The sequence below is a fragment of the Dipteris shenzhenensis genome, chromosome 25, assembly GCF_047967505.1.
Source record: "Dipteris shenzhenensis isolate YYH24624 ecotype China chromosome 25, Dip_SZ_1.0, whole genome shotgun sequence".
NCBI classification, from domain to species: domain Eukaryota; kingdom Viridiplantae; phylum Streptophyta; class Polypodiopsida; order Gleicheniales; family Dipteridaceae; genus Dipteris; species Dipteris shenzhenensis.
The window spans coordinates 6,626,921-6,654,191 of NC_141620.1; the positions used below are offsets into that span (position 1 = coordinate 6,626,921).

Consider the following 27,271-nt stretch of genomic DNA (forward strand, 5'->3'; position numbering starts at 1 on the left):
AGGTTCATCACTCCCCATATTAGTGTCTCTGGAATTTGTAGCTCCTGTAGTCTCTTGATCATGGGGGATCGTTGGACAGTGTCGAAAGCCTTCTGAAAGTCTACAAAGCATGCTGTAGAACTTCTAGTGTCTAGACCTCTCCTCCTCAATGATAGCCCTCAGAGTGAAAATGTGATCTAGTTAGAGTGGTGTCTCCGGAATCCTGCCTGCCCTAGTGCCTGTTGCCCTCGGGCCTCTATGTGGCTGTTGAGCTCCCTCTCTAAAACTGATCCATCAAACTTGGCCAGAGTATGGCCAATCATGAGGGTACGGCAGTTCCCAGTCTTCATAGGGTCTTCGGCTTTGTGTATTGGTACAATAGTGGTAAGTGCTCTAGGCAGGTGGGAAAACGTGGCACACAGCCCGGTTGAACATCTGTGCTAGGACCAGAGCTAGGACCTGCTGTCCATGTGCAAAGTGCTCAGTATGTAGTCCCTCATGGTCTTGCGCTCTTTGATTGTGTAATCTGCGCAGTGCAGCTTGTACATTCTGTGTGGTGAACAAGTGGCAAGTAGTGGGCCTGGCATAGCGGACATATCCGGTGGTGTCTGCAACTTGTTGGCATCATAGAGGGAACATGCATTCGTGTGCCACACATTTGGGTCGGTGATGGGAATAGGTGGCTTCCCCTCTGATAGGAATCCCCATCCTGTTGTCGGGTGTCCTCGAAAGGATCTGACAATCTCGTCCATCCTATGTGTGAGGAAGGCTCGCCTATTACGACGTGTCAATTGTTGAAAAATCCTCTGTGTCTCAGGTGGTTTCAGATGGCCCAAAGCTCGCTCTTGTGTCACGTAGGCTCTCGCCTTTTTGCACTCGTCATCGGACCAAGGGTTCTAGGGCATCTTCCTGTCTCGGACCCGCATTGTTAGAAAAGACCCAACAGAGGGTACACACAGCGGAAGACTTATAGTAATGCCCAGGAGCTCACACAGTGTGGTGTGGGTGTGGAATTACAAACTTCTTTACTTATGTGCATAAAATAGATGTGTGCAGACTCATCAATAGACAATGAACCAGCCAGATAGAGAAACCACCAAAATAATATATTTCCGTCCAAAACTATGGACACAATACAAAATAGATAGATCCAGAGTCCCACCAATGGTGTGGTCCTCTGATCTAACCACAAGGTCCTTCTCCAATCTGCTGGCTATCTCTAGACTCGAGCCCGCGTGCTCCACCTCGAGCGTCTGTAGACTTTCCGTCCAGTGTGTTCTTCTCCACCTTACTGCCTGTGAATCAGCCTAGGTGGGCAGCCCCTGCCAAGCTTTGTCTGCAGCACACAGGTCCCTGTTCCACTGCTCAAACCTGCTTGTGAATGGCTGCTCCAGATCTCAGCACCTTGCTGCCCTAGAAGACAGCCAAGGTCCAGCCCCTTCCTGGCTAAGTCTGCAGCCCTTCAAGCACCCTCTCACCTCCTGGATATAGGTCCAGAGGTTGGCTTCCTGCTGGGCCCCTTGAAGTAACCGACCAGCCAGCCCTAAATGGGCCGACTGGCTGGTCTGTTTGGGCCGACCAGTCTGCCCCAAAACCACCCCTTTAAGGGCTCCAAAAACTAGGGCCCTTTGGCCCACACTTCTAGGGCTTTTGGCCCTCCAATCTAGGCAAGGGACCAGCCTATATAAGGCATGCCTCTGTCCACTGGCAGCCCCATTTGCTGCTCCCCCAGGCCCCAGCCATGTCAGCGCCTGTTCACCCTGCTGCTGCTGGTTCTGCCCTCTGCCAGGTTCTTCTCCAGCCACGTGTGCAGGGCTGTACTGAACCGTACTGCTGCTGACATCATCATGCCCTGCCAGGTCAGATCTAGGGCTTGCTGTCCCCGCCTTCTGCTCCTTCCACAGGTTCCGTCCTTTGCAGCCTTCTTCTCTTGTGAGGTGCTGCCCATGTGGCAGCCCCCTCTCTCTCTTCTCTAGGCATCTTCTGCCCTAGGTCTCCCTCCCCCACGCTCTCCTCATTTGGGGGCTTACAGATGGGGAGGTGACCTTTCCAACACCCCCTCTCACCGACACATCTCGGCCCAATGCCAACACGTCGATGAAGATGCTCCAGTAACTCCCTGGTCGTAGTCCTCTGGAACTTTTCGATGTCAAAATCTTTTCTTGGCTTTTCATCCAATGGCTCCTGCTCCACCAGGTCCGGTTCTGCTTCCGCACACCATCCTGGTACACAGGTCCATCTTTGGTAGCACCTCTTGGCACCACCTCCTTCAGTCACGTTCCCGCCTCTAAACTCGAGCAAACCAGCGGTCACGATCTTCGAGTTGTCCCCCTCATAATGAGTGAACAACCTGGAGTCTTCCAGGCACCATGCTCTGAGGGTTTGTTTCAACCCGTCCTTCCTTTGGCAAGGTCTGCAACAAAAGTACATCTCCAAATAACCTGGACGGCGAACTTTAAATGCACGTGACTGAACCTGAGTCACCCTCCTTCTCACAAGGGCACAATCCTCCAGTCGTGGAAGTCGATTCCCAAGAGCTTCTGAATCAGGGTCGTCCTTCAGCAAGGTCACTGCCTTAAGGCTCCCACACGTGTGAGCCTCCTACTTGGGCTCTGATACCATGTACCCAACAGAGGGTACACACAACGGAAGACTTATAGTAATGCTTAGGAGCTCACACAGTGTGGTGTGGGTGTGGAATCACAAACTTCTTTACTTACGTGCATAAAATAGATGTGTGCAGACTCATCAATAGACAATGGACCAGCCAGATAGAGAAACCACCAAAATAATATATTTCCGTCCAAAACTATGGACACAATACAAAATAGATAGATCCAGAGTCCCACCAATGGTGTGGTCGTCTGATCTAACCACAAGGTCCTTCTCCAATCTGCTGGCTATCTCTAGACTCGAGCCCGCGTGCTCCACCGCGAGCGTCTGTAGACTTTCCGTCCAGTGTGTTCTTCTCCACCTTACTGCCTGTGAATCAGCCTAGGTGGGCAGCCCCTGCCAAGCTTTGTCTGCAGCACACAGGTCCCTGTTCCACTGCTCAAACCTGCTTGTGAATGGCTGCTCCAGAAGGTATGATGATCTCAGCACCTTGCTGCCCTAGAAGACAGCCAAGGTCCAGCCCCTTCCTGGCTAAGTCTGCAGCTCTTCAACCACCCTCTCACCTCCTGGATATAGGTCCAGAGGGTGGCTTCCTGCTGCTCCTTTCTGCCTCCTGGAATGCTGGCTGCTGGATATGAAATGAGGCATGTGGCCTCTGCTTTTATAGGCCCCAAGGGCCCCTTGAAGTAACCGACCAGCCAGCCCTAAATGGGCCGACTGGCTGGTCTGTTTGGGCCGACCAGTCTGCCCCAAAACCACCCCTTTAAGGGCTCCAAAAACTAGGGCCCTTTGGCCCACACTTCTAGGGCTTTTGGCCCTCCAATCTAGGCAAGGGCCCAGCCTATATAAGGCATGCCTCTGCCCACTGGCAGCCCCATTTGCTGCTCCCCTAGGCCCCAGCCATGTCAGCACCTGTTCACCCTGCTGCTGCTGGTTCTGCCCTCTGCCAGGCTCTTCTCCAGCCACGTGTGCGGCGCTGTACTGAACCGTACTGCTGACATCATCGTGCCCTGCCAGGTCAGATCTAGGGCTTGCTGTCCCCGCCTTCTGCTCCTTCCACAGGTTCCGTCCTTTGCAGCCTTCTTCTCTTGTGAGGTGCTGCCCATGTGGCAGCCCCCCTCTAGGCATCTTCTGCCCTAGATCTCCCTCCCCCACGCTCTCCTCATTTGGGGGCTTACAGATGGGGAGGTGACCTTTCCAACACGCATGGGTCGGGTCGAGGGAAATGATCTGTTAATAGCATCCTGTACGATAGAGACAAGGGTGTCGAGGCGCTAGCAAGGTCTACATCATCTTCAAGTAGAGTTGGGAGCTCCCTGGCCAAGTGACTCACATATACTGGATCAAGGGCACGGTTAAAGTGGATCTGGATGCGTGTAGGCATAGGGGGGCTCTCCCTGTGGCTGGCATAGTGGCAGAGATATGGAAGGCCCAGTATGAGTGGTCAGCTCCAAGTGGGGGGGGGTATGACAAATTCATGTATCCACCATGAGACAAAGTCTAGTGGGCCTACTAGATAGTCTACTGTACTAGACCCACCGCCATGTGGGAAGCAAGTGAGTCCTCCAGATGATGGCCATCTCTAAAGACTATTATAAATGATCAGGTCGTGGACTGCCCCTAACTCAAGCAGATGTCGTCCATATCATGCCACTTGTGCGGCATCTGTAGAGTGCCTCAATATCCAAGCTCTGCTGCATCTAGCTCTGGGACTATATGTGGATCTCTGTCATCGGTGAAGTCAAGCAGGCCTACCTGCCTTTTCTTGTCCGTGCATTGAAATCCCCGAGTAGGAGGGTGTCTCCCTGTTTGGAGAACTCCGTGATGTCATCGTGGATCGTCTCAGATGGGCTGTGTCAGTCTGTAGTGACCTCTCGTGCATATGATGACTTGTCTGGGGGGAAGTAGCACATTGCAACAAAGATGTGTCGTTTGGACGTTGAACTCGTATCCATGTGTGTCGTGCATGCTCCTCTCTCCGAATCACAGATATGAGTGGTCTCAAGTGTGATTTGACAAGGACAACCACCCCCCTGGAGCCTTGTACTCTGCTTTCTCTCCTCAACTCCCTCGTGTTACCGTGGGCAGCCCTCTCTTCGGGCTTTTATGTGTCTTAGTGTAAAGATCATATCTCTATTATTGTATGTCTCCAAGAGACTTCCCGGGTTAGACTATAGTGTGCCATTGCAATTCCATACTGCTATTTTCAGCCTGATGTGTGCACACATTCCATGAGCTTGACACCGTCATAATTTTCCCTCCTCCTTCTCTTCCTTCTCTTCCTTATCTTCCTTATCTTCCTTGTCTCCTCTTTCTCGAATGATCACCCTACCATCCCTATATACATCCGATTTCCTTGTTTCTCTTGCTGCCATTACTCGTACCATACCTTCCCGTCGGTGCTCTTGTTGTAGAAGTGTCAGAGAGACACAGAGAGAGAGAGAGAGAGAAAGAGAGAGAGAGAGAGAGAGAGAGAGCCCCTGCACCAAGACAAAGACACAGATTGGCCCCAAACCTTGGCGCCCCTTTCGGTAGTTCTTTAATTAAGTGAGAGACCTAGAATTCCAGGCTACAAAAAGTATACATTCCTTCTTACAACTGGGGCATTCCACATCCATTGGGCATCCAACATACCGTGCATAGCCTTTACTATTCACTGCTCTCACCACTCCTGGCAATAGGTCTCCTTCCCTAGTCCAGAAAGCTTGCACACAGCCCGGAACTATCACCAGTGACAACACTTGGCCATATAGTTCCTTAAAGCTGTCACTAGTGCCAGATTAGCCAACTATCGCTCAAAGCAGAAAAGGAAAGCATGCATAAGCTTTCTCCCTTGTCCAGGACTGCCATGACCAATAGTCTCTCACCCTATGGGTCGCACATATCGTGATACAATAACTTGTTTCCCATAAGAGATCTAGCATCACAATACAACAAACACTATGGTAGTGACACCTATACCATTCCCTCTCGGGGTGCCAGGGATACTTCCCATTCCAAGCATAGATTTCCCGACCCCTGCCTACTCAGCAATGAGGCTGTACCAAAAATGTGCTGTCTGCCTAGCAACTACTGCCTGCATGTGGCCCATCTCCTAGAGAAACCAAAAACATATTCCCACACGGAACATGTTACCTGCCAAAGCCAGCAAATAGGATACACAATGAATTCGAACCCGCTTGCATTCAATGCTCTTTCTACTCTCAGTAGGCATTCATTGTGTATCATTGTGTATGACTGTACGGAGCAGTCCGTACAGATGGTACGAACATGCGGGGCTCTGCTCTCACACCCATGTGACTATAGGCATCCATTCTTAGTGCAAACACGTGCATTAACTTGGGAGTGGTTACTAGGGGTTCTAACCCAGTAACCATCAAGCAACCTCTCCAAACAACCACAAGTGTGCATTGACTCACTGGAATACCGAAACAATTGGTGAAAGCATTATTGAATTGCCCACGATGCTCAAAAGCACGAACAACCTCTGCAAGCATTCATTGTAAACCATCCTGCCAAGCAAGTCTCTTCAAAAACCAGCCCAATGCTCACGAGCAATCACTTGAAGAGATGGGTGCACCCTTTCACCAATCAAGAGCTCAACCAAGCTCATTCATGAGCTTTATGCACACCCTCGTGGACTCAAAACATGCCCTGTCAAGCTGAAAAGTACCTCCCTTCAGCCACTTTGGCAGCAGCCCATATTCGAAGGCAAATGGGTGGCTGTTGCACAGCCCATTCAACCACGAAGCCAACACCTTATAGCCAATGGTCATCAAGCAGCCCGAACCCTCCGTTCAGCCCCTACCATTAACTGCTGCTATGTTCCGTACAGCCAGCCAAATGAACGCCCATACAGTTGCAGTTAATGATCATGTACGGACGCCCGTACATAGTATCCGACCGTACATCCCGTGCATTGGCATCACCAGCCGTGCAACTTTCGTACAGACAGTCCGTACCATCTGTACGGACTGCTCCGTACAGTCATATGTCTTCAACAGCTCTGTACTAGTAGCGACTACAAAGGCGTGTACAGCCGTACGCCTTAATCAAAGGACTTTCGTACCGTTGTACGGTCCCAAGCGTCCTTTCGTCTACCAATGCCGGCTCCCGTGAGATCCCCTTTGCTTTCCGTCATCCTCCTCCACGCCATTTTCCTTTCCAGGCCCTTCCAAGGCCTTCCTTTCCAAAAAGGATTGCATGGGCATGCCCCGTGGTAGCCCATGTCTTAGGTTGCCCCTAAGGGCTTTCATTTGCCCCTAGGCCTTCTCTAGTGGGGCCTTTTTTAAAACCCCACCAATGACCAACTTCAATCCTAAGGTTCTTTGGGCCCCTCTTGGCCCTAGACCTCAAAATTCACCCCCAAGGCACAATTGCTAGGGGTTCCGATTGTGTAGTTGACGAAGTGTAGCCCGTAAGTTCTGTGTGGTGATGAACAGGTCACAAGTGGTGGGCCTCGGCATAGAGGACATATCCGGCGATGTCTGCATCTGGGCATCATAGAGGGAACATGCATATGTATGCACAGATCTGGGTCAGTGAGTGGGTCAGTGATGGGAATAGGTGGACGATAGAAACCCTCATTTAGTGGTCGGGTCTCCTCTTGGGAAAGATCTGATAATCTTATCCATCCTATGTGTGAAGAAGGCCCGCCTCTTACGACATGTCAATCGCCAGAAGAAGGTGATGTCAGGTGACCCAAAGCCCGCTCCTGTGTGAGGTGGGCTCTTGCCTCTCCACACTCGTTGTCCAACCAAGGGTTTTGAGGCATCTTCCCATCTCGGATCTGTTAGAAATTACCCAACAGAGGGTACGCACAGTGGAAGACTGATAGTATTGTCCAAGCCGAGTAAGCCATATTGCTTCCTTGCAGGCCTCAGTGGCTGCAACATATTCAGCTTCTATGGTTGACAGTGCAACGCATTTCTGCAACCGAGACACCCATGATATAGCACCTCCTGCAAATGTGAAAATATAACCGGTAGTAGACTTCCGGTTATCTGCATTTCCTGCATAGTCTGAATCTGTAAAACCATGCACCAATGCATCCTGCCTACCATAGCATATGCACAAGTCTTTGGTACCCTTGAGATACCTCAAGACACCTTTCACTGCTTCCCAGTGCCGCTTGCCTGGATTTGCCATATACCTGCTGATGACTCCCACCGCAAAAGCAATATCCGGACGAGTGGCAACCATGGCATACATCAAAGATCCAACTGCAGATGCATACGGAACCTTGGCCATTTCAGCCTTATCATCATCTGATCTGGGGCTGTCCTTACTGCTGAGTTTTAAATGTGGAGGCAACGGGGTACTAATAGACTTCCCCCCCTCCATTTTAAACCTCTGCAGTACTTTGTCAATATACTCCTTTTGTGACAGAAACAAAAGTCCCTTGGACCTGTCACGAGTAATCCGCATGCCAAGAATATGATTTGCATCACCCAAGTCTTTCATATCAAAAGACTTATGCAGTTGTTTCTTCAAAGCACTAATCTCATGCTGAGATTTACTGGCAATAAGCATGTCATCCACATATAGAATGAGTAGCATCAAACTGCCATCCTTTGCCCGTTTGGTGTACAAGCAATGATCGGTCTCACACCGATGATACCCTTGGGACTGCATGAAGGCATCAAACTTCTTGTACCATTCCCTTGGCGCCTGCTTGAGTCCATACAAGCTCCTCTTGAGCTTACACACAAGCTGCTCTTTCCCTTTAACAGCATATCCCTCTGGTTGACTCATATAGATCTCATCATGGAGATCTCCGTGAAGAAAGGCTGTCTTCACATCCATCTGACATAAATCCATGTCGTCATGAGCAACAAGAGCTAACACTGCTCTCAAAGTAGTCATCTTGACTACAGGGGAAAAGATCTCATCAAAGTCAATGCCCTTCTCCTGCTTAAATCCCTTGGCAACCAATCTGGCCTTATACCTCGGTAAAGCATTTGAATCCACTTTGACTTTGTAAACCCACTTGCATGGCAAAACTTTTCTGCCTGCAGGTAACTGCACCAAGTCCCATGTATCATTCTGAAGTAGGGAGTCCATTTCTGACTGCATGGCTTTCTCCCACTTCTTTTTCTCGGTTCTTCCCATAGCTTCCTTGAAGCTGGAAGGCTCACCACAATCTGTCAGCATGATAAAATCAGCCACATTATTGGCTCCTGGAACAAACCTGGCAGGAGGCCGTTGTACACGGGAGCTCCTCCTAACAAAATGTTCCGGATTAGGCTGCTGTCCAGCCTGTTCTTCATGCATGACAGGTGGCTGTACCACCATATCTGGCTGTGCTACAGCTCCATCTGCTGGCATATCCAGTGGTGCATCATTGGCAAAATTATCTGGCTGATTTTCAGCCTGTATACCCTCTTGAACAGGGTGATCTGCAGCAGCCTGCTGCTGCATATAAATGGGCATTCTTTGCTGTCCAACATCATCATAAATAACCCTCCTGTATTTCACAGGTTGCACGGGTTCCTTGTGTACACTATCCTCCTTAAAGATGACATCATTGCTGCGTATAATCTTCCGTTTAACGGGATCCCATAACCTGTACCCCATTTCACCTTCGTCACCATAACCCATAAAGATGCATCTGATAGACTTTGGATCCAGTTTGGTGCGTAGTTCTTTGCGTACATGAGCAAAGCACTCGCAGCCAAATACACGTAAGTGCTTATATGAAGGTGGCTTGCCAGACCACACCTCCTCTGGCACTTTCAACTCCAAAGCTTTGTTTGGCGACCTGTTAATAATGTGAACTGCTGTTTGCACGGCTTCTGCCCAAAAGCCATGGGGTAATGCAGCATAAGACAACATACATCGAACCTTCTCCTGAATAGTTCGATTCATCCGCTCACTTGCACCATTTTGAGATGCATTATGAGGGGCTGTGAGTTCCTGTTTGATGCCCTTAGCTTGGCAAAACTGCACAAAAGCATGTGACAAATACTCACCCCCATTATCGGACCTGAGGCATTTCAGCCTGCGTCCTGTCCGATTCTCAACCTGAGCGACAAACTTCTTGAAAGCATCTAAGGCATCTCCCTTATGTTTCAAGAAATAGACCCACACCTTACGTGTGGCATCATCAATGAAAGTAATAAAATATTTTGCACCCCCTAGTGATAACTGTGGCATCTCACACAAATCAGTGTGCACTAGATCAAGTGGTGCTCTATTCTGGGGAGTTCTTCTCTTATGAGGAGTCACAGAATGCTTGCCAAATATACAATGATCACAAGTAGGCAAATCTGAAAAAGAAAGAGGCGGCAGATAACCCAAATGTGACAGTTCTTGCATTCCTTTAACAGACATGTGTCCCAACCGGCTATGCCACAATGAAACCTTTGGCAGCTCGGTTATGGCAACAACATGATTACCCACACTGGAAACATAAAGAGGGTACAAGGTATCACTCTTAAAACCCTCAGCCACTACAGTCTGGCCATCAGTAATCACCCATTTGGAATCCCCAAATGTGGTGTGGTAACCACTGTCATCCAATAAGCCAGTGCTAATCAGATTTTTCTTGATTTGCGGCACATGGCGAACACCATCAAGCATAAATGACCGTCCATCAGGAAATACTATCTGTATACTGCCAATCCCTGCAATCTGACATGCATAGTTGTTCCCAAGATGAACAACTCCATGAGTACCTGTGTAGGAAGTAAACCACTCCCTATGAGGAGTAACATGAAAAGAGGCACCTGAATCCAAGAGCCAGGTGTGCATGTCATGGCCATCAATAACCAAAGCATGTGCTATTACAGCAGAAGAGCATAAAACATCATGTATGTCACTGTCACTGTCCTCTGCTGCAACATTCACTGCATCCAAGTCCTCTGCCTTGGCCTTGCCTTTGCCTTTGCTTGCATTTCCTGCATCCTTTGTTTCAGCCTTCTTGGCTTTCTGATCCCGTATGAACTTGAAGCACTTAGACTTCACATGTCCCTTCTTGCCACAATAAAAGCATTCAATGTCCTTTTTGCCACGGGACTGACTGCGGGATTTGGACTTACTAGCAGATCTCCCCTTCTGCTGAGTCCTGCCTCTGTCCTGTACCTGCAAAGCATTTGAAGACTTGCTGCCCGCATTATTCTTCCTGCTCATCTCCTCCATAAGGAGAGAGCTCTCTACATCAGCATAAATAAGAGTGGCATTCGAGTTTGACAGGGTGGTCTTGAAAGTGTCCCAACTCTCGGGGAGGGTACACAGCAAGAAAGTAGCCTTGAACTCCTCATCAAGGTTCAACCCCTGTGCAATCAGCTGTGTAAAGATGGCATTGAACTCACTCAAGTGTGAGGTCATAGCTGTACCTTCCTTCATGCGAAGATCAACCAGCTTCTTCAGCCAATAAACCTTACTGGCTGAGCTCTTTTGGGCATACAATTCTTCTAGTCTTTGCCATAGACCATATGAGGTCTTTTCAGCCTGAACATTGAACACAAGAGTGTCTGAAATAGTGAGCATGATAGCTGCCCTTGCGGACAAATCAAGCTCTTCCCAGTCATCAGCTGCCATGTCAGATGGCTTTACACCCTTCACCCTTATGGGCTTAGCAATCTTCTTTAACAGAAGTACATTCAAGCACTGTTCTGCCCATAATGCATAGTTGTGTGCTCCTTCCAGTTTCTTTATGTTTAGAATTGAAGAATCACTTCCCCCTGATGCCATATCAGATGAGGAAAGTACCTGACTCCCTGGAAGTAAACAAGAACTGAATAAAAATTCTGATTTCTCAGAAAAACCTGCTCTATTCAAGAGCCAGAAGCACTCTCAATGGTGCTGTTTTTTTTTTTACTGTAAGGAAAATCTGCAGCAAAACAGTAAATGACACTGCAAATACTGTACCTTCTGACACACTGTACCGTGCTCGAAAAGAGGCATAAAAACAGTAATTTCAGACTGCTGCAGCTGCTCAACAAGTGCTTAACAGTGCATAATCATCTGACAAAGCACAAACACTGCTGTAAACCCTGCTGTACTGTCTGAAAAATCTGCTGTACTGTCTGTACTGATCACTTCTCCCACCTCAGATGAGGTATTGCACTGAGTTAATATGCATAAACCACTTGGCAATCACCCAAAAAAAAATGACACTTCAGCCTGTCACATAACCTGCAACAGTAAATGGGATAAATCCCAAGCATCACCCTTATACCAAGGGGAGAAAATGCATCTGAAGATCTCTGTCGGTAACCCAAGTGCTGTCAAACAAAGTCTGGGCAAAAGCCCCTTGATCTGACACCTGAATCAAGTGAAGAACACCTCAACACTGAGGTAGCATGCAATATGAAAATCTCTCTGACAAAATCATCCACCAATGTAATGCATATACTGCCCTGTGTAGAAAATGACATACACAGATCCCAACGTACAAACACTCAATGAGGAACCTTTTGAGCACTGTCAACGATGGACAGTTAGGGACCGAGTAAACTCGATGCGCCCTGGCCAAGCGTGGCTCAACTGAGGTTCTCTGAGTGTGGCACAAGAAATGTGACCTGCAAGAAAATGTCACCTCGACACTGCGGAAATCAAGACAAATGTGTGCTCTCTGGCACCACACTGCCTCAAGGCATACAATGCATCACCTTCCGGGCAAAAGCCCTATGATCTGCTCACCTGTAAACTGAGATTCAAACCCAGTAAAAGCATATGTCCTCTTGCAAAATCAAGGCATTACATTCCCAGAACAGAATAACTGTGCAATCAACCACACACTGTGGTTCCTTCACCTCAAGCACGAGATGAATGAAAGTACGTGCTGTACTTTCAAGATAAGACAGTTTTGTGAACTGAAAAATGACCCTGAATCAAGAGGAATGAAGAGCAGAATGCTGTTTCAACTCTCTTTCTTCCCCAAACAAAAAATGCCTTTTGTACTTTCGTACTTGCTGTACTTGTACAACAGCCAGATCAAAAAAAAAAATTCTTCGGACACAGATCCCGAAAAACCGAAATAATGTACCTCCCTGCTGCACAAAAATCGAAAAAACAACTCCCTGTACCTGCGATGTGGAGATCCGTACGGCAGTACGACTTCTGTACGGAATCCGTACAACAGGTACGGATAACCGTACCTGAGCGCGCGCTGCGCGCTCTGGTTTCGCGCAGCCTGATGCTGTGCACAGGCTGCTCTTGCACAGAAGAGCAGCTAGTAGCTGCTGGACAAGGCAAGGGCCCGTGCCAAAACGATGCTCGCGCCCTAGCTTGGAAATGCGCCGCCGCCCTGCGTGCGAAATGCGCCGCCGCCCTGCGCCAAGATCTGCTGCGCCGCCGTACCCGCGCTCGCGTCCGCGCTGCTCCCGTGCCCACGCCACAGCCCGCGCCCGCTCGAAGTCCGTCCGTACGACTGTACGGATGACGTACGGTCGTACGGCGCTGTCCGTACGTCCGTACGGAAGGGGGTGGGTAGGCTAGGGAGTGAAGGGAATGGCTCTGATACCAGTTGAAAGGGAGTGAAGGGGGAAGAAGAGCAAGAGAGTGAGAGTGAGAGACACTCAAGTGCGGGTGTGAAAAAAATGATGAGCCACACCACAAACTCAGTTGTGTGTTTTATTAGGATTAGGTTTATCCTATGACTTTCTTAAGACAGTCATAGGTGTCCTATCTTTTAATGAAGGGTTGGCAATGTGCCTTTACCCCAACAATTGGATGCCATGTGGACAAGAGTTAGAAGAGATTGAGTGATAAGATGGGGCTGCCACATGGAGAGCATCTTGGCTGTCATGTGGGCAGCACATTTAGAGCTGTTATGAGCAGATCAGAGGGTCAGAATAGTGCAGAAGCATGGCAGATCTGTACGCATTACAGACGCCTGCTGTACGGCTGGTTTCAGGGACATGTACGGAGCTTGGGCAAGAGCCCTAGAGCTGGAACAAGCCTGGAGCAGAGGCAAGATAGTTTGGGACAGATTGCGATGGATCTAGGACATGGAGGCGCACTGTTTGCAGCAGGTTTGGTGGGGCTGGACCCTGAATATATAGGGCTGGGCCCTTGCCTAGATTGGAGGGCCAAAGGCCCTAGAAGTGTGGGGCCAAAAGCCCCGGGTTGTGAGCCCTTAAAGGGTGGACCAGCCACAGTCTGGTCGGCCAGATTAGGGCAGGCTGGTCGGTTTTTTGACAGGCCTCTAGGTCTATAAAAGGAGAGGCTTGATGCCTCACAATACATCCAGCATAGCCAGCAGTTCTAGGGCAGAAAGGAGCAGCAGGAAGCCTACTCTCTGGGCCTATCTACAGGAGGTGAGAGAGTGCAACAAGGGCTGCAGACTTAGCCAGGAAGGGCTGGACCTTGGCATTCTTCTAGGGCAGCAAGGTGCTGAGATCATCATCACTTGCAGCAGAAAACAGCCAGCAGATAGGAGCAGCAAAGGAGCTTCCCTTGGGCCTATGTTCAGGAGGTGAAGGGAGCACAAGGAGCTGCAGACTAAGAGCTGAGAGAGCTGCCCACCTAGGCTGGTGCAAAGACAGCAAGGTGGAAGGGATATGGACGGATAGTCTACAGAAGCTCGAGGTGGAGCACGCGGACTCGAGTCTAGAGATAACTGGCTGATAGGAGAAGGACCTTGTGGTAAGATCAGAGGACCACACCATTGGTGGGACTCTGGATCTATATCTTTTGTATTGTGTCCATAGTTTTGGACAGAAATATATTTTTGGTGGTTTCTCTATCTGGCTGGTTCATTGTCTATTGATGAGTCTGTACATCTAGTCTATGTGATGCACATTAAGCAAAGAAGTTTGTGATTCCACACCCCACACTCACACTGTGTGAGCTCTTGGGAATTACTATAAGTCTTCCGCTGTGCGTACCCTCTGTTGGGAATTTTTTTCTCCGTTTCCCCCATTTACCTTCAACACAGCTGCGTGTAGGCATTTTTTTGCAATCTCACTGTCTGCTGCCTGTTTGTTTGCAGAAATAGTGCCGAAATGAAGAGCTATGTGCTGTCCTCTATTTTCCTCTGTTTCCAATGTGTTCCATGCTGTTTTCCCTTCACATTGTTAGTATGCTTGCTTGCTATTAGGTCTTGGGTACCAGGGGGGGTCTTCAGAGAGAGGTATCTTGGTTCGAAGATTTGATTCTTTGCTGTTTTCTATTTTCTTGTAGGTCCGGGAGCTAGAGGCGGTGTGAGGCTGGATGGCGAAGTGCTTGGAAGGCCCCAATAGCCTGTGGGCTAGGTGGGGGCTGAGAACACCCCCCCCGGCCCTATTCTTGCAGGCGTCTAGGGGCTAGGTGATGCCGGGGCTATGTGCCAAGAGGGTTGGTGTGAGCAGATAGCTGCTCCGCAACAGCAGCAGCCGCCCTATACCGGTCCATGGTGGCCTTGGAAAGTGTGAAGGGCCGGTGTGCCCTGGCTAGTGTCCCATGAATTGTGTGCCTGTGTGAATTGTAGGGGAGGGTCTGTGTGCCCTGACGTGAGCTAGTATAATCCCTGATGTGATTCTTGAACGGGAGTCCTGATGTGAACCCTGATCGATTCCTGACGTTAGCCCGTGGTTGGCGTGACACTGTGGCGGAGGTCGCGATACCCTGGTGTGAGCCCTCACGTGTACCCCTGATCAATCCTTTTCGTGAACTCGTGGCTTGACGTGAGCTGTTGCGTATGGCTAGGGTCATGATACCTTGATGTGAGCCTTGCGTAGGTCCGTGACCTGTGGGCTTACATGAGCTTGTTGCTTAGCCTTGGCGTAAGGCCTACGACGCATAACGACGGGATGGTGACGGATAGCAACGGGATGGCGATGGGATGGCAACACGGATTTGGTGACGGGATGTCAATGGGTGAGCAGCAATGGGACCATGGGACGGCGACGGGTGAGCAACAACGTGATCATTGATGGGCAGCGATGGGTAGGTGGGCAACGAGCAGCGACGGGGAGGGCTGCACCAATAACGGGAGAGCACCAATATATATATATATAGAGAGAGAGAGAGAGAGAGAGAGAGAGAGAGAGAGAGTATTAACGTCCACGGAAGACCAAGAAGTCTATGGGACAACATGAAAACCAATTAGTACATCAACTTAGGGAGGGTAGCTCCCAGAGAGTGCATAAAGCAGCTCCATTTATTTAGAGTACCTACATTATGACTTGGAAAGAAACACAATCGGCCATACATCAGTTTCAGACTGAGAGTCTTTTGGCTTGGATTTAAACTCTTTAACGAGTGCTACGCCCTCACAGTACACTGTCCATTTTCCATCATTCCTTGCAGCCTTGACCTTAGCTAATTCCGCTGCCTTATTTTTCAATTGATCTCATGTAAGTTCTTCAGCTATCCATATCTTAGTTCCTTTCAGCTTGTAGGATTGTTGGAGAAGCTTGACTCGTAGGTCCCGTAAGTTAAGCGTAATGATAGCATGACCTTTTAGACTATAAGATACGAGTGGCTCTGGGTTCATCGTCATCTGTGAGAGAGAGAGAGAGAGAGAGAGAGAGAGAGAGAGAGAGAGAGAGAGAGAGAGCTACTATCCCTTTCATTGCTCTATATTGTTTGCTAAGAGAGGCGATTTAGTTTTTTGGACATACCTGCACACACGAAAGGCAATGAGATGCAGAGAAGATGTTGACATGCAAAGATATAGACATTTAAGTAAATTATATAAGAGAGTCAAGAGAAATGAAGAGAATATTGATTTAGTAGGCATGCAATCTTGCACAGAGAAATAGAGAGAGGGAGAGGGAGGGAGGTTTCCTTTCAAGTCTTAACCCTCGATTTTTTGTTTTAAAGGACATGAGGCGATTTGATGCTCAACGGATTGGAGCCATAGTAATGTATGTCATAGTTTTCGCAGCTTTTCTCCGGGGATTGCATGTTGCCTTTGTTAAACCTCGGATTGTCAAGCAATTGGCAAACACTTATTTGGAGGCGGCAATACCTAATCCCACCTCCCACAATTTGAGAAGGTCGGTGTTTGTTCCTTGATATTCTCTCTCAACGAGAACTTTCGGCATTTTTAATTGTAAGCAGCATATAGTGAAATTGCTTTGGCGTTATATGTATATTGTTGGCATGCTGCTATATTCGGTGCAGGCTCTTTTAAGTTGATGTGTTTGAGGCATTTAGGTCAGAATTGCACTCCAAATTATTTTCGTGAAGCAATCTCAATGTTTATGAGTATGTTATTGGAGTTAATTGCATCTCATTGTGAGTGAGGGCTGATTTGTGGTGTGCCCACCCTATTCAGGAGAGTTTTCCCTAAGGGTAGAGGCCTTTTCCAAGGCTGTAGGGAGGGCTGCTTGGGCCAGGTTGTAGGGTGACATGGCTAGGCCATTGCAGGGCCTAAACTCTGGTTGGGTCAACCGACCTGCAGGTCCGGACAACCGACCAGGCCTGGTAGGGTGACTGACCCTGGTTGGCCACTTGGCAGGCCTATTAAATGGCCCTGCCCCCTCCATTGCTGTACACATCTTTTGCAGCATTTCTCTCCTCCTTGTTTGGTTGTTTCCCCTGCTGTATATATAGTTGCACACATGTGTCAATTAACTCTTTCTCTCTCTGATGTATGCTTCCGCACTGCTCCACTCTCACATGGTATCAGATGATTAGGTCGGCCAAGGACCAAGGGAGGGCAGAATTGAGGTGCACTTTGTTAAGGCTTTGACGCGTTTAAGGGGCTGTTCATCCGCTGCTGCTGTGTGCTCTGTAGCTGTTACCTATAGGTGCTGTGAAGCAGCCCTTGGGAGGCGGTTGTTTTGTGTTGACTCCACATCTCGTGCGCGTACACAGGGTCGGCTACCTCAACCACAAGCAACCTGTCTGTTTCACAGCTGTTTGGGACAGCAACCAAGGGTCTCAAAGGTGCATTAGAGCAGCCTTTCAAGGCAATTTGCGCTGTCTAGTGAGGTTCTAGGCAGCAGATCTGGGCAGCAATTTGGGGGTGCTTTCCCATGCCATGTTGCAGCAGTAGGTTGGGGCAGTCTGCCCAAGGCTAGGACAGCCAGCAGGGTTGGCCACCAGTGTAGAGCTAGAGGACATAGGCGGCTGATTGAAGCAGCCGCTTGGGGTCGTGGCATCATAGGTGTGTGTTGCAAACACCATCCAGGCAGTTTTCTTCACACCTCCATCTTGCCTTGCATGTCTTTCTCTTCGCCTTGTGGATTGTTTTTGTCAGGACCAACAGAAGGAGTATGAAATTTGGAATAGCTTCATGGGACCCCCGTGTGCGAGCAAAGAGGACAAGCTCGATGGCATGAATTATGCCCACTGGAGGCACAACAGGTATCCATAGAAGTTTGTGCCTCATGGGCCTATGGGACAAAGTACGTCAAGATAAGTAACTCAAGCAAAGGGCGTGCTATGGACCTTGCTGTTAGCTTAGCATAAGGCCTCAAACTTAAAACTCTAAACTCAAACTGTTGAAACCGAGACTCAAAATCTGAAAGCCGCTGCCGTGGTGGCTCTCCGGTGGACCGTGGGCTACATTGATGTCCCAGGTCTACGTCTGTCGAGTTGTCTCTCGTTGTGGTGGAGGATGTGGTCTCCTCAACCTTTGTATCCGATGGGCTATGTTGAGTGATGGCTCGTCTTTAGCGGTCTCCTCTGTTGAGAGCTATGATAGACTGGACCTCAATCGTGCGTGCTTTATTCACTTTCTATGCCTTGTGTGGTCTTTGTGTCTTTAGCTTGGCATTGTCGCGTTGTCTCTCCTTGTTGTCCCATGCTACCATCATGTCAACTAGCTCCTCCTCCTCTACCTCAAATGCATAGAAATTTGTGACATGTCGTTGTGCTCGGTCTACCTCAGCCTCTTGTGGCAATCACCTCGTGTTGCTATTTGAACTGTCTCAGTAGTGTCTCTCTATGCCGTCACATCTCAATCGGATAGAGCCCAACACAAATCTGGTCATGGAAGTGGATCAATCGTGAGAGTGGGCCAAACCCGTGTCCCTCTTGAAAGAGGCAGTGGTATCATCCTCGGACCTCATAGAGGCCGGGCAGGCACATAAGATATAGATTATTGAGCTTGAAATAAACTTGAAGAACATAAGGATCACCTTGCTAAGGAGATGTAGCTCCTAAGAATCAGTTGTTCCTAAATACAAAGAAGAGTGAGTTCTTCAAGATAGAGTTAGAGGTTGATCCCAAAAAGGTCAAGGCCATAACTGAATGACCAATATGCAAAAAACATACATGAGTTGAGATACCATAAACTCTTCCACCAAGATGCTCCACTAGAAATCAACTATGGCCAATCTCTACCCACTTCAATAACAACACATTTAGGCGAAAGAATTTTCTTTGGGGCTGCTGACTAGTTTGCTGAGGATATGTTACAGGTTGTTGAGTAACATATTAAGGAGGCCTACGACCAACAATCCAAGGTGGGGAAGGAGAGATTTTGATAGTGTTGTATTCAGAAGAGGGATTCTGAGCATATGACTTGCTCAAGGGAGTTTGATACCCAAATACACCAAGGTCAAAGATTACAAGCAATGTGCACATGGAAGGAGTATAGCTCAAACTCAGGGAGTTGGATCCCCAAATACCCTAAGCCCGCCCAAAAGTCCAAAGATTCCAGGCAACGTGCACAGGTTGTACGTTCCAGCTGCCACCGCCCGGAACAAGGAGATGCACACTTCTAAGCCACGAAGAGTGATTACTATTTAACTAGTGTATGAAGAATGTCTTTCATGTGAACAATTGAAGAGATAACACAGTGATACTTCTGCATTTTTTGGACATTCAGCATCAAGAGGAATTGGAACTTGAAGACGGGATTGATGTTCTAGAGATTGTGTACTATCAAGAGAAGAGTATCCATGAGAAAATAGAGATATATGTATCTACTGAAGTTTATAACCAGCCACCTAGTAATGCACGATAGATGGAAGAAGAGTTCTTTATATATTCTCCACAGTTTTTTGCAGATTATAAAGAAGTGATGCAAATGCAAAAGTATAAAGAGAAGTTTATAACCAGCCAGCTAGTAATGCACAATGGATGGAAGAAGAGTTCTTATAGATTTTCCACATTGCTAATGAGCGATGCAAATGCAAAAGTACAAAGAGAAAGCATACACAAAGAAAAAGGCACAAGATATTTCAGAAGAGACTTTTGCTCATCGGAGTGTCATGACAAGGAAAATGGCCATTTTGTTAATTACAGACATTAGAGCATTATTATACTATGGTGGGCACTGACCAACATTGTTATGGCGGTGGATCATTTGAGTAGATAGGGTCCATCGAGCTGAAGCCATTGGATGGTATCACATTTTGACATGTAACACTTTTTAATCAATGAAAGGAAAAGAGTCATGCATTAGGCACCTAGGTGAGGGTAGACACATTAGAGTGCAGTTTAACAAGGTCCAAGACTGTAGCGGGGAAACCTTAGTCATTTAAGTGGGCTAAGTGTATCCCAATTGAGTAAATGGGGTGGTATGAAGAACTATGAGCCTCTTCATGTCTCATTGTGTGTCTTCTTGTCACATTCATTAACCTCACCCACATCCACTTCGACTCAAGTTGCATGTGCCGTGTACTTGAGGAAGAGACAACATAATTCCAGTCGGGAGCGCTCTTTACCATTGGAGGGTCGTATCCAAGGTCCATTTCTCTATCTCGGCCTCTTATTTGCTGCGAACTTAAGAAAACGAACAGTAATCTGCAGCAGTCACGAAAAGAGAGAGCATTTGCATTTCAGGGCTAGGGGCACTTTTTCCCTTTATAAGGTTTTTCGCCCTAACCTCAGTTACAGGTTGAGTTTGTGGGTGAGTTAGTTACCACACATATTTTGATCCTAGTTAGGCTCCATCCTAGGCTTTTGTCTCTATGATTACCCTAGCTTTGTAATTCATTCTTGCTGCTGCAATTTCAGTTCAGCTTCCTTCAGCTCCATTCTCTCTCTCTCTCTCTCTCTCTCTCTCTCTCTCTCTCTTCCATTTTCAACAAATCCTTGCTTCTTCATTGCCCATATCTCTCTCCTTTGCTTCATTTGAGCCCAAGGTGGCAGTTTGAAACTTGGACAGCCACTTTCACATCTCAACCCTCCCATCTGTTTCCCTCTTTCTCCTCCTACTCTCTATATAATTGACAGACTTTATATATTACTAATTTTGTATATAGTATACTACATACTTTTTATATTTGGATTTTACATGTATAAGTAGAATGTGTTTCTCAGTGAAACACCTATCAAAATCACGAAACATTTCTGCTAGAAACCTATGAAACATGTTTCACGAAAAGTTTCTCGAAACTTTTCTAGATAAACACTGGGCAGGTTGGAGCTGCGAAGGGAACTTCATGTAGCATGATGTGGAGGTCCGTGTAGTGGGAAGGATGTCATGACCAGGCTTGTTGTAGGCTATCTCATGGGCTATCCATAGATGCCACTTATACCTCGGTATGAGCCTTGTAGGCCTAGTTATAGATAGTTAGGACTATTGGTATAGTTAGTTTATGTACCATCTAGGTCAGTTAGGACACTTAGTCCAGTTAGGGCAGTTAGCCCTAGGGTTTTGTTATGTTGGCTCTCCCTTGAGCCTCCACACTTCAGTTTTGCAGCAATCTATTACAGCATCTCGCTTTTCTCCATTGTGCTTCCATTTTTGAGCTACCATTGCTTCCAACATCCAACAGTGGTATTAGAGCAGGTCGGGAATCCATTCCCTCAGCCATTGACAGCTTTCCCAAGCTGTTTGGTAGCCTTTTGAGCCCTCATTCTTGCTGATTTGCTAAGTTTTTTGAGGTTTTCTACACATCTGTGAGGACCTGTGATCTCTTGGAGCATTTCTGTCGCGAGAACTTTACTTTTGGCTTGGGAAATCGGTGTTTTGGAGCTTTTTTTGCCGAAATCGGTGCATTTATTGCACATTAATTGCTCGCAGCATCTGTACGGACTTGTTAGAGAATTCCGTACAACTGTACAGACCTGTTAGAGAATTCTGTACAACCGTACGGACTTGTCAGAGAATTTCGTACAATTGCATGGACATGTCAGAGAATTCCGTACAACTGCACGGACATGTCAGAGAATTCCGTACAACTGCACGGACATGTCAGAGAATTCTGTACAATCGTACGGAATGTCAGAGAATTTTGTACAACTGTACGGACCTGTCACATTGTACAGACCTTTCAGCTGCATTTATTGCAGTACGGACTCCGTCAGCACGTTATATTGAAGGTTTCTCAGCATTTTGGAGCTACCTCGAGCTGCGTGCTGGCGTTTGGAGCCATTTGAAGCTGCTGAATTGTTCCGGAGACCTCTCTTTGAGCCCTTCCCTCCTCATTTGGCATCCCTTTGCCTCAGGCTGCGAGCTTCTCTCCATTGGATCTCTTTCTCTCCATTTCTACGTGCTCTCCTCCTCGTGGGAGCACTTCTTTCGCTGTAATTCTCATTTCTAGCCCTCATTTGTTCGCTTTCAGAGCCTGTCACTGCTGTACATCATTGGGTAAGCTGTTGTTGCACTGGCTTTTTCCAATTTCTGCTTCATTTGCATTTTGGAAAGGCCTCGTGTTGCCTTGGAAGGCCTCATGTTGCCTTTGGGGATTTTTCTTGCAACAGGTACACCTTGGGATAGCAGAGTCTTTTGCAGCCATAAGCATTGAGGCTTGGGCAGATTCTTGGCACTTGATTTTGAGAGGTTGCTTTTCTCTCATTTGCTCTGCCAGTTGGTGCATTTGTCTTGTATTTCAGCACCATGTTTGGTGGCAAAGATGATTTGTTTGGGCTGATTGGGGCTGATGACAAGCTTGATGGCACCAATTACCCCATGTGGTCATACATGATGGGACATGTTTTGGTTGCCAAGAATCTATGGCATATTGTTTCAGGTTCTGAGGCCAGGCCTACACGCACTGTTACTGGTGCTATACCTGCAGCCTCTGATTCTTCAGGTGATGGGTCTTCAAGTGATGGTTCTACTGCTACAGCCTGGACTTCTAGACCTCCTGCTCTAGGTGCTTTGCCTCCTTCACAGGAGCAAATTCAGTGGGATGGTGGTGATGCCAAAGCACATGCCTTGATTGCTCTTTCAGTGAAATGGGTTATTATCCCTCATATTCGGTCTTGCAAGACATCTAAGCAAGCATGGGATCAACTTGCATCTTTGTATCAGGGGCGGAATGAGGCGAGGGTCGCCTATCTCCGCAGGTAGTTGAAAGATTTAAAGCTTGATGAGGGTGGTAACATGGATGCCTATCTCACTAATGTGAAGGATTTGAAAGAGCAGTTCGCCAACATTGATGAGATTATGCTTGATTCTCAGTTGGTTTCTAATACCCTTGATGGGTTGCCTGATTCATATCAAGGCTTTGCTACTATGTTGAGGTTGGTTGCAGGGGGTGATGCCAATCATTTCTCATTTAACCAGCTTGTTGCTCTTCTTCTTTAGGAGGAGCAAAGTCGTGTGAATCGCACTGCTACTATGGCTAGTGATCAAGCATTTGTTGCCCATCACAAACAAAAAGGTAAAGGCAAGGTTTCAGCTGGAAAGCCCTCTCATTCCCATGCTGATCATTCACATGGTGCCTCTTCTTCAGGGGATAACAAAAAGAAGAAGAGATGTAATTATTGCAGGAAACTTGGGCATGATATTTCTGAATGCAGGAAGCGCATAGCATCTGAAAAGAAAAAGAAAGAGTCCGGCCTTGCAGTATCTGGTTCTTCTAGTTCAGAGATCGACATGAGTCCGCTAATTTCGCACAAGACCACCATTGGGCTTTCTTGGTTACATGTTAGTATAATTTTTGATGTTCATGATGCTTATATGGTAGTTTCTGATGTTCGTGATGCGTGATTCTTTGATAGTGGTGCTAGCAAGCACATCACTTCTTGCAGGGAGTTATTCAGCTCATTGGAGCTTATATCTAAGGGGGGCAGTATCACATGTGCCAATAATGCATCATATACCGTGAAAGGTATTGGGCAAGTTGCTCTTACTTCTGTCTCTAGTGGTATTGTCACTCTAGAGCACGTGCTTTATGTTCGAGGCATTCGTAAGAACCTCATTTCTATTTCAGCCATTGCTACATGTGGCTTTCAGGTTATTTTTGATGGTGTGAGGTGTGTAGTGTATGACGTTACACATGCCTTTACCCTGGTTTTGACTGGCACATTGTCTAGCGGTCTTTACAGACTTGATGCTTATGACAGATCTTCAGATGATGCTGCGCTTGCGGATGCACATGCTTTTGCTATTGATTCTACCATGGCAAATACTCATTTGTGGCATGAAGGGTTTGGACACCTCAATTTTGGAGCCCTGGTGAAGTTATATAAGGAAGATATGGTTGTGGATCTTCCCAAAATGCATATGCCTTCCAAACATGTTTGTGAACCATGCTTACTTGGTAAGATGCACCGTGCTGCGTTTCCCAAGGATGCGAGAGTTAGTGCTTCACGTAAGCTTTATCTGGTTCATAGTGATGTTTGTGGACCCATGAGGGTTGCAGCTCTTGGGGGGTTCTACTATGTTTTTACTTTTATTGATGATTTCACTAGGTACACTTTGGATTTTCCCATTGAAATCCAAGTCTGATGTTTCTTCATGCTTCAAGCACTTTATTGGCTTGGCTGAGAATGAGAGTGGGCTGCACATTGCTCACATTAATACAGACAGGGGGGGTGAATACATGTCGAAGGAGTTTGCTGTTTTTTTGGCTTCCCGTGCCATTAATCATCGATGCACGGTGCCTTATACTCCTCAACATAATCCCGTGGCTGAGTGGAAGAATAGATCAGTGATGGAAATGGCCAGATGCATGTTGAAAGGCAAACATTTGCCTAATAAGTTGTGGTTGGATGCGGTATTGTGTGAAAATTACATCTTGAATAGATGTCCTACAAAGGCATTGCAGACTATCATACCTTATGAGGCTTGGACGGGTTGTAAGCCTCGCATTTCCCACATGAGGACTTTTGGATGCTTAGCTTATGCTCATGTGCCTTCACAGAGACGCACTAAGTTGGATGATAAAGCTGTTAAATGCATTTTTCTTGGGTATAGTTCAGAGAGCAGGGGCTATAAGCTATATCAGCCCCGCACGGGCAAGTGTTTTGTCAGTTGGGATGTTGTGTTTGATGAATCTTCCACTATGCCTTTGCTGGACGGTCAAAAACAGCCCATTGTTGATGCTCCATACATATTTGACAGCTTGATGCCTTTGTTTCCATCCGATGCTCGGGATGATGTTCCATCTGAGGTTGGCCCTCCTCCATTTGTTGGTCATTTGCAGCCACATGTGCATGCAAAAATTCAGCCTGATATGCCTATCATTGATCAGGATCATTTGCACCAGGCTGTTGACCACGAAAGAGCAGAAATTCAGGAGCCTAAAAAGGTACTCCGTTGGCTCCTTGACACATTAAAAGACAGCAAACAAGACACTCCTCTGCCAGCCCGTACGAGAGCAGCTGTCCGGAAAGAGCATGCTAGTTTTGTTGCTTATGCTTTGGTTGCTAGAGCATGCAATGAAGAGCCATTATGTCATCAAGATGCCTTTCAGAATGATTGTTGGATGAAGGTCTTTCAGAATGATTGTTTGATGCCTTTCAAATGGAAAGCTGATGGTGTAGTGGACCGTTACGAAGCCCGTCTTGTTGCTAAGGGCTATGCTCAGCAGCATGGCGTTGACTTTGAGGAGACTTTTGCTCCCACTTCCAGGATCACTACCATTTGCATTGTTATTGCCTTTGCTGCCCACTTTCATTGGCAGATACATCAGCTTGATATTAAGACAACTTTCCTTCATGGGCATTTGCAAGAAGAGGTCTATGTTTCCCAACCTTGTGGCTTTGAGGTTGAAGGTTTTGAAAGCAAGGTATGCCGCTTGAAAAAGGCTCTCTATGGATTGAAGCCGGCACCTCGGGCTTGGTATTTGAGAATTCATTCTCATTTGCTCATACTTGGCTTTCAGAACAGCCCTACAGAGGCTACCCTTTACATCCACAAGCGTGGGACAGATTTGCTGATTTTAGTCCTGTATGTGGATGACATGCTTGTAATTGGGACACATGCTTAGCAAATTGCAGATTTTAAAATTGATTTGCAGCAGACATTTGCTATGTCTGATCTTGGTCTTCTGCACTACTATTTGGGCATTCAATTTGCTAGCAGTGAGGGGGGCATTTTGATGTCACAATCCAAATACATTGGACAGCTTTTGCAGCGTTTTCAGTTTGAGGATTGCAAGCCAGCATCCACATCATTAGAGACTGGTTTTCGCTACTTTCAGATCTTTGTGCATGTGAGAGTGCTCCTACCGTCATCTTCACTGATAGTCAGAGTGCGTTGGCTATCGCACGGAATCCAGTTTTGCATGCTTACACAAAGCACATTGAGGTTCACTATCACTATGTCAGAGAGCGATTATCAGCAGGTGATATTGAGTTGTCTTATGTTCCCACCGAAGACAACTTGCCAGATCTTTTTACAAAGGCTCTACCTCGACCTAAGTTTGAGGCTTTTCGGCAAGCTTTAAACTTAGTACCTTTTGTAACTTGATCTGTTGTACTATGTACAATCATAGGTTGCTATATCCTACGGGACGAACATGTGCAACCATGACACTAGCTATTTAGGTATCCTGAGCCATGTCCAGGATACTTCAGCCCATACCATGGAGGGGGGTTTGTAGGCTATCTCATGGGTTATCCATAGATGCCACTTATACCTTGGTATGAGCCTTGTAGGCCTAGTTATAGTCGGTTAGGACTATTGGTACAGTTAGTTTATATACCATCTAGGTCAGTTAGGACACTTAGTTCAGTTAGGGCAGTTACCCCTAGGGTTTTGTTATGTTGGAGCCTCCACACTTCAGTTTTGCAGCAATCTATTACAGCATCTCATTTTTTACCATTGTGCTTCCATTTTTGAGCTTCCATTGCTTCCAACACCCAACACTTGTGGAGGATGGTTCAAGTCCTACGTACTATCATCCGCCCAATTGCAATGGCAAGGGATGTAGGTAAGGAGAGAAGCTGTGTGAAGGGCCCTACACATGGGGAACGGTTCTTGAACTGGGTGCAGCTGCACAAGTGAAGGGACTGCTGCAATGCACAGCGGCTGTGCTGGATGAGGAGGAGAGCAGTGCTGGTCCAATTCATTCCACTTGATGTGTTGCTGATGGGTGTGCCCAAAGGATTTGTGAGGCTCACACCTTGGGTGAGCAGCAGGGGAAGAGGGGAGGTAAGGAGTAAAGAGAGATAGGGATTGGGGACTGAGGGTTTTGTGGTAACCTTGAGCCCAAAGTAATGATCATGCTTTTGTTTTACACTTTTCCAATGGTGCTCAGTAGCCATTAAGCTTCGTAATCTAGTTCATAAATAGGACTAATATGAGAATCTGTAACTTCTTTCCGGTATTGCTTACAGGTTACGCAAGGCAATGTGGCGCCAGAAAATGCCAAAGGGTTTACGAATGCAGCGATATGTCTATGGCCCAGATGGAGAGATATACCATGACAGGTCTTATGTTGGTGAAAATCCTTGGGACCAGAGCGATAATGAAGAATTTCCCTCAAATGTGGATGAGTTAATTGAGCGAAATCCAAAGCTGACACAAGAAAGAAAAGAGGAATTGAAGGGTATAGCATCGGCCACTTTTAATATGTTCCGAAAGAAAAGGGCAGAATCCAGGGGTACGTAAGTCTTAGCACCTAAAAGCCTCTCAAAATTTCTTCTGTATGGTGTTATGATCAGTACCAAT

The 27,271-nt window shown here is 47.2% G+C and overlaps 1 protein-coding gene across 4 annotated transcripts in view; it reads left to right on the forward strand.

The window, feature by feature from the left end:
* Positions 1-27,271, forward strand: part of FTSH12 (FTSH protease 12) — a 127,914-nt gene that overhangs the window by 13,463 nt on the left and 87,180 nt on the right. For all 4 annotated transcript variants that reach the window (XR_015543424.1, XR_015543425.1, XM_087396384.1 and 1 more), the window contains exons 2-3: positions 16,345-16,520; positions 26,938-27,203. Coding sequence is in view for 2 of the 4 variants with exons in the window: in XM_087396384.1 (XP_087252510.1) it covers positions 16,345-16,520; positions 26,938-27,203 (442 nt within the window). In the remaining 2 variants the exon portion in view is untranslated. The remainder of the gene's footprint in view (positions 1-16,344; positions 16,521-26,937; positions 27,204-27,271) is intronic.